We start from the raw sequence: 7,687 nt of genomic DNA on the forward strand, positions 1-7,687 counted from the left end.
ATTAATTGCACCCGCCTCCCCACCACCAGGGCCTCACTCCTCCCTTTCAGCTCTTCTAAAACTGAAACCTGGTCACATCAGCACCTGCTCGAAACCCTTCCTGGGCTCCCTCAGGACCAATCCAGACCCCTCAGCGGGGCACCTGATGTCCTTACCTCCATTCTGCTCCCCTCCCACAGGACACAGACCCCTGGGGGTTTCTTTCCTGCCTCTCCGCCTGTTCCTGCTGCCTGGACCACGGGTCTCCTCAACCCCTTCTCCCCAGCGCAGCTGACTCCTGACCCTGCTCAAAACCTTGGTTCTCACAGTACTGCTCTGCAAAGCCTTCCCGGGCTAGCCCGCAACCCCCCAAGCCACTGTGCTTCCTGGCCCACCTATTCTCTCTTAAGGTTCCTTTCCCTACCCTGCACCTGTTTACCTGTCCTCTGAGGTTCTGGGGCTGGCACTGGGGCTTCCCTCTGGGCTGCCAGCACTGACCACACCGATCTGACACTCAGTTAATGCTGGCTGGCTGGCGTAATGAAGATTGTGAGTGATCACTTGTCACTTCCTTTTTTTTGGCCGCCCCTCGCAGCATGTGGGATCTTAGTTCCCCGACCAGGGATTGATCCCACACCCCCCTGCATTGGAAGCACGGAGTCTTAACCACTGGACCGCCAGGGAAGTCCCTGTGAGTTATCACTGCTTACTCAGCAGCCTCTTAGCAGCTTTGGGAAACTATCTGGTAGGGGATCAGTTTATGATTATTAGCTAAATGGAGAATGGAGAGGCAAGGATTGATTGTATTAGATTTTGGTAATTTGTGACAATTACCATTTTCTACGCCTGTGACAGAATTTCAGAGCTGAGAAGCATCCTAGAGATTATTTTGCTTGAATCTGACGTTGAGGCCGAGGATGCTGAGACTCAGGCAAGTATCTGTCCAGTGTCACACAGCCTGGCCCCCAGCTCGGCGCCTTCCCACCGTCATGGACTGTCGCAGAACTATCTTGCAGAACCCCTTGCGGCTGTTTGCTCCTGGAGTTCTAAATGGACCGAATACCTAAAGGTCCAGGAGCAACTGTGAAAGAGGCAAGTGTACCAGGAAGAGAACAGTTCCACGCCTGAGTAAGCCCCTCCATGCCTGGGGAGGGGCTCCAATTGGTCTCTCCCATCCCTGCGCTGTGTGCCAGTGCAGAGCCGCTGGAATGCTGGGCCACCCACTGCAAGGTTTACCTCGGGGACCCCTGAGCACACATCCTCTCTGCTACCAATTGCAGCCTCAATGCAGCGGGTCCTGCCCATCATTTGCACAGAACAGGTTTGCACAAAACAAGAGGAGGAAAGGCTAAGAGGGAGGAGAGGGAAAGTGGGGAGAGAGATGGTGGGGGTGGGCAATGATGGGGAGATGGAAAAGGGGGCTGCAGAAGGGAGAAAGGGAGGGGGGACGGGCTTCGAGCCAGTGGTGCAGGTCAGGATTTAGGGCAGGCAGAAAGTTCCAAGTGCACCTTTGGCAAGGGTCCCCGGCAAGGGTCCCCAGCGATGCTCGCAGGTGCTGAGACTTCCGGTCTCCAGCACTGTCCTCTGACTTACACGGTGGCCTCATCCCGGGCGTGGTCCTGGTGCCCTCCACTTCGCGGCCGTCGCGGTCCACACACCAGCAGTAGCCAGTGCTGCCGTGGCACTGGGTGGGCGCGTAGTATCCGTGCTCATCACACTCGGGAACAAACAGTCCCGGAGGCCGGGGGCGCTGGGGGTCCACTGCCCCGAGGATGTGTTCTCGTTCATGCTGGCATCGGGTTTTCTCCACTTCTGTTAGAGAGGCGAGCAAAAGGGGGGTCATCAGCTCAAGTCCCCATATCCAACTCAGAACCTCAGGAGCTGCCTGTTCACTACTGAGTTTTGTTTCATTAATTTAAAAAAATGTTTATTTTTATTGAAGTATAGTAGATTTACAATGTTATACTAGTTTCAGGTGTACAACATAGTGATTCAAAATTTTTATAGATTATACTCCATTTAAAGTTATAAAATATTGGCTATACTCCCTATGCTATGCAATATATCCTTATAGTTTATTTAAAAAATTTTTTTTAATTTAATTTTTATTTTATATTGGAGAATAGTTGATTTACAATGTTGTTAGTTTCAGGTGTACAGCTAAGTAATTCAATTATACATATACATATGTCCATTCTTCAGATTCTTTTCCCATATAGGTTATTACAGAGTATTGAGCAGAGTTCCCTGTGCTATACAGTAGGTCCTTGTTGATGGTCTATTTTATATATAGTAGTGTGTATATATTAATCCCAAATGTTTTATTAATTTAAAAAAATTTAAACATCGTTATTATTTAGTGAATTTAACGGTCAAGAAGAGTATATCTACATTTTCTTTTCCTTCCTAGGCCATGTTTTTTTTTCAGTTTTGAAAAACTGAGGCAAACTGACAACATAAAATCAATTCTTTTTTTTTTTTTTTTTCTGGCAGCACCCCGCGGCTTGTGGGATCTTAGTTCCCCAACCAGGGATCAACCCCAGGCCCTCAGCAGTGAAAGCACCGGGTCCTAACCACTGGACCGCCAGGGAAGTCCCCAAATCAACCACTTTACAGTGAACAATGCAGTGGCATTAGTACAGTCACAACGCTGAGTAACCGCCTCCTCCCTCTAGCACCAACGCATTTCCTCACCTCAAAAGGAAACCCCAGACCTATTAAATGGTTGTCTCCACTTCCTCCTTCATCCCGGCCCCTGGCAACCACCAGTCTGCATCTGTCTCTATGGATTTACCTATTCTATTTCACATAAACGGAATCATACAATATGCGACCTTTTGGGTCCGGCTGCGTTCACTGAGCAGAATGTTTTCAAGGTTCATCCATGTTGTAGCCATGTAATAGTACTTCATTATTTTATTTTTTTAAGATTTTTTTGTGGGTGTGCAGTACGCGGGCCTCTCACTGTTGTGGCCTCTCCCGTTGCGGAGCACAGGCTCCAGACGCGCAGGCCCAGCGGCCACGGCCCACGGGCCCAGCCGCTCAGCGGCACACGGAATCCTCCCGGACTGGGGCACGAACCTGCGTCCCCTCCATTGGCAGGCATACTCTCAACCACTGAGCCACCAGGGAAGCCCTAAGATTTTTTATTTATTTATTTTCTTGGCTGCACCACGCGGCATGTGGGATCTTAGTTCCCCGACCAGAGATCGAACCCGCGGCCCCTGCAGTGGAAGCTCAGAGTCTTAGCCACGGGGACCGCCAGGGAAGTCCCAGTACTTTGTTCTTTTTTGTGGCTGAATAATATACTATTGCATGGCTACACCACATTTTGTTTATCCAGTCACCACTCGATGGACAGCACTGACATTTGTTTTAAGAAATTTCAAGTGTTTCTTAAATTTGTCCTCTTTATCATCACCAGCTTCTTGATTACCCACACTGAGTCTGGGTCAAAGATTTGGGGGACCAAAGATCACAGGGCACATTTACCAACATTTGTATGTTTCCTTTTAATTACGTGCTAATGTTTGGCATGAAACATGGCCTTTTGACTGTGTAACTCAGATCCCAAGGCTGGGAAATACTGCTCTATCTTTGGGAAATTGCTGATGAGAAGCTATGAACTGGAGTAAACTCCCATGTTTATAGAGTTGTAAGTGGCAGAGTTGCAGCTGCTTCCACGCTGGCTAGACTCCAGCCACCACAGCATCCAGCCAGGCCAGCGCTGCCATCATCTGTGAGGCAACCGTCACCCAAAGCGATGCCCAGACACTGCCGAGAGCCACACTTCAGTCAAACTGAACCACGTCTGCTGCCCCTCTCCTGCGGGCCTTTCCGTGCGCCGTTCATTGTGTGACTCCCCGCCCACCCCCGCCTCCTGCCTGGTGAATCCTTCAAGAATCAGCTCAGGCATGTGCTTCTCGGGCCCTCCAAGAGCTCCCAGGATGATCTGGGCTCGCCCGCCCTGTGACTCTCATCACACTGATGCTGAGACTCTAAGGCTGTTCCTGGTCTGTCTCCCTGAGCAGATTCTAGCCTTTGAGAAGGTAATGAGGGACTGCATCCCCTTAACCTTGACTTAGGAAGCCCCTCCTGGGCTGGAGTGGGGGTGTTGTTACCCATCTGTTACTCATGGGAATAAACCCCAGGCCCTGCCCTCAAGGAGCTCCCAGTCTGGATGGAAGGGAACAAGCAAACACACAGTAACAATCCAATGAGTCAGTGTCTTGACAGAAGAGCCCAGGACACAGCACATACACACAAGAGGTCCTCTCTGTAGGGCTTGGAGAGCAAAGGCGTGCTGGAGTGCTTTTTCTGATCTTTACTGGAAGTTTGTGGTTATACAATCGAGGGCACAGCTCCACTGACTTTTCCCACTAAGGGGCAGAGAATAAATATTTTTGCTTATGTGGGCCATATGGTCTCTGTCACAACTCAACTCTGTGGATGTGGCATGAAAGCATCCAAGTTTAATACATATAGTAAGTGAATGAGAGTGTGTTCATCCGTGACTGTATCTACACCAGGCCTTCACAGTGCATTTGGTGATGCGTTTCCGATGAATGTTTAAAGTGCCTTTGTGCTGCCAATTCTCATGTCAGCCTGCTGAACATGGCTGGCCCCTCGGTTAGAAACAGTGAGCCTGCCAGAAAAGTGTGTGTTGAACCTGGGAGGGGAAACTGGGTCTACTTTCTCTTTTGTCCCAGAGGCTAATATAAAAAACAAAAACAAAAGGCCCTACTGTATAGCACAGGGAACTATATACAATGTCCCGTGCTAAACCATAATGGAAAAGAATATAAAAAAGAATGTATATATGGGTGTAACTGAGCCACTTTGCTGCACAGCAGAAATCAACACATTGTAAATCAACTACACTTCAATTAAAAAAATAAAATTAAAAACAACAACAACAAAACGTATTTGATGTAGGAAGAGCCAAACAAAGATACCAATAAGCCATCTGGTTGATGATAAAAATGTTGGTTTTCTTCACTCTTGGATGTAGGGCTTGTTTACTTCCTCAGTGTCTTACATTTGCACAGGGCTTTAGTTTCTGTACAAGCTGTCTATGCTCACACATCGTTCACTTAATTCTCACCATAACCCTATGCAACAGGCAACTACGGTTTTTACGTCAAATGAGAGAACGAAAGCTCAGATTGGCTTCCCCAGGCCACAGCACTAGCGAGTGGCTCAGCTCAAGCTAGAACCCGGGTCTCTGGATTCCTAGCCCAGCCCTGGGCCCTCTGCACCCACATGCCCAGTGCCTAGGACACCCCCCGCACACTGAATGTGTTATGGCAACGGTGACACACACAAGTTAGCTTAACACACACCCCAAAATTGTCTGTGGCCCACAGACTTGTTTCCCTTCCATCAACCTATGTATATGGTGCCGCCTTTCCAGCTAGAAAACAGGCTTGGTATTCTGTATGCTGTCAACCAAATGAAACTTTTAAGGGAGGAAGGGGTACCTCCCTTGTATGTGGCTGACAGTTTTGGGTTAGCCAATACACAAAATCTCAAGTGATCTAGGATTTCCAGTGGAGCTGTATCTCAACTGTATCTTAAGTGCTGTATCTTGAACTTATATTAAGGTGGGGGAGACCTCAGTTGTGACTCAGGAAACAGAATTTCAAGTGTGTGTTTGTTTTGGTTTTTGTTTTTTGGCTGCGCTGCGTGGCTTGTGGGATCTCAGTTCCCCGACCAGGGATTGAACCTGCGCCCTCGGCAGTGAAAGCACCAAGTCCTAACCACTGGCCCGCCAGGGAAATTCCCCAAGTGTGTCTATGGAAAGCTGTGATATCACTGTGTTCCCTGGGATGGCTTCTCAGCCTGGCCCACAGCAGCCCCTGTAGGTGCCTTGCCAAGGCTCCAGGCTCCCACAGGGAATGTCCCACTGTGGGTGGGGTGGGGAAGGGCTAATAAAGACACGTCGGCCTTGCTTCTGGTTGATAAAATAACTGAGGCAAGATTCTCTTTGTTCACCTAGTTTAATCTGCTCGGGAGGAGGAAGCATTCGAGACCTGATACTTACCCAGGGAACAGCAGGGAGTCTGGGGTGACTCTTCTCAAACTGGGGACAAAGAGAATGAGAGGAAAAGGAAATAGATGGAGAAGAAAAAAAGCACAGTTTTTGTCTCTTGATTTGCATCCCATTCCCTTGCCTGATTAAACTTCTTCCTAGGTGTTAATTCAAATAAATAACTCTTGTAGCCTCTGATATACTCAGTGGGATGGAGGAACTCGCTGGGGGGGGGGGTTCTGTTTATTCAACCTCTTCCTGCACAGTCCAGCCCCCTCCGTAAGGGGCCATCTGCTCCCGGTGGCACTGCCACACACACGCATCTTGGGATGAGCTAACATGGGCGTGGTGAAACCATGCCTGGTCTCTGTTGGGTTTGAGATTTTGGGCTCCTAGCCTCATCTCATTAGCTGCCAAATGGACCCTTGTTAGTCCAAGATTGCCAAGTTTCCAAGAATGGGAATTTACAGGTAAAAGAACAATACCCATCTGATGTGAGGTTTACTAAGGACACGACCACAATCTCCACCACCGATAATGATGATGACGGTGGTAAAAATCTCTCTACTTATGAACTCTCTTCAGGTCCCTTCCCAACATTTGCCCCCAATCCTTACAGGACTGATGAGGAAGGAGAATGCCCAGAAAGGGGGAAATAAAATAGCAATTGGCAAAGGGCAAAAGGGGAGGGGAAGGCAGAAAGGTCATAAAGCGTCAGGAAGAGAAAATGCACCTCTAGCCTGTGTGCCGTCTCATCATGTGAAACTGCGTCTTTGGGTTTTACTCCCGTCTCCTCGGCCCACCCCCTGCATCCTTCCTCTCCTGACACCCCATTAGTGTAGGCCCCTTTTTTTGGGGGGGGGCCCATTGTGTGGTTTGCAGGATCTTAGTTCCCCGACCGGGGATCGAACCCGTATCCCCTGCAGCGGAAGAGCAGAGTCCTAAAAACTGGACTGCCAGGAAATTCCCTAGTGTGGGCTTTTTAAATCGGTGTATCTGTCAGATCAGGAACCCCATAGACCCTTGAATCATTTATGTATTTGTTGTAAGCATTTACTGAAACCTCTGCGAGCCAGGTGACCTGCAGGCTGTGGGCATCGTCGCTAGATACGAGGGCCCTGGGAGTTCACAGTACCCCACCAGGGTAACGCATTGTGAGAAGTGGCTGGTAGCGGTCGAACAGGCTGCTTGGGAGCCGAGAGGAGGACCACCTCGGTCAAGGGGTCACCTGACACCGAGGGCAATCAATCTACACCCCTAATACTCTGCGTGGTTGAACCCAGTGGCCTGGGTGTAGGACTCACCTCAAGCTGGAGGTTTTCAGGCCGTGCATGGAGGAGGATAAAGAAGCCAAGAAGTTCAGGATATTGGTGAGGGTGGTGACACACATGATGCTTCTTGGGGTTACGGTGAGAGGACTTCGAGAAAAAGAAGGGATGGAGAAGCTGACTTGGAAATGAGGCCGTGTGAGGCTACAAGGCAGGGAGGTGGTGGCCAGAGGGGGCCACAGGCCTCAAGACCATAGGAGTTCTCCAGCCTCTGGGGGCCTGGTTTTCGGGATCCTCTACGCCCTGACCTCACCTGAGGCTGCTTAACAGCATCTCGTCCCCACTATTCCTCCCCATCTCCTGGTCAAATCCTACCCATCCTCCAAGGCCAAATCCTACCCATCCTCCA

The 7,687-nt window shown here is 49.6% G+C and overlaps 1 protein-coding gene across 2 annotated transcripts in view; it reads right to left on the reverse strand.

Moving 5' to 3' along the window:
- NID1 (nidogen 1) overlaps positions 1-7,687 on the reverse strand; it is a 93,003-nt gene that overhangs the window by 18,076 nt on the left and 67,240 nt on the right. For both annotated transcript variants that reach the window (XM_029244926.1, XM_029244925.1), the window contains exon 13: positions 1,573-1,791. In XM_029244926.1, coding sequence (XP_029100759.1) covers positions 1,573-1,791 — 219 coding nt within the window. The remainder of the gene's footprint in view (positions 1-1,572; positions 1,792-7,687) is intronic.

The sequence above is a fragment of the Monodon monoceros genome, unplaced genomic scaffold (genome assembly GCF_005190385.1).
Source record: "Monodon monoceros isolate NGI ecotype Baffin Bay Population unplaced genomic scaffold, NGI_Narwhal_1 Super_Scaffold_4, whole genome shotgun sequence".
NCBI lineage: Eukaryota > Metazoa > Chordata > Mammalia > Artiodactyla > Monodontidae > Monodon > Monodon monoceros.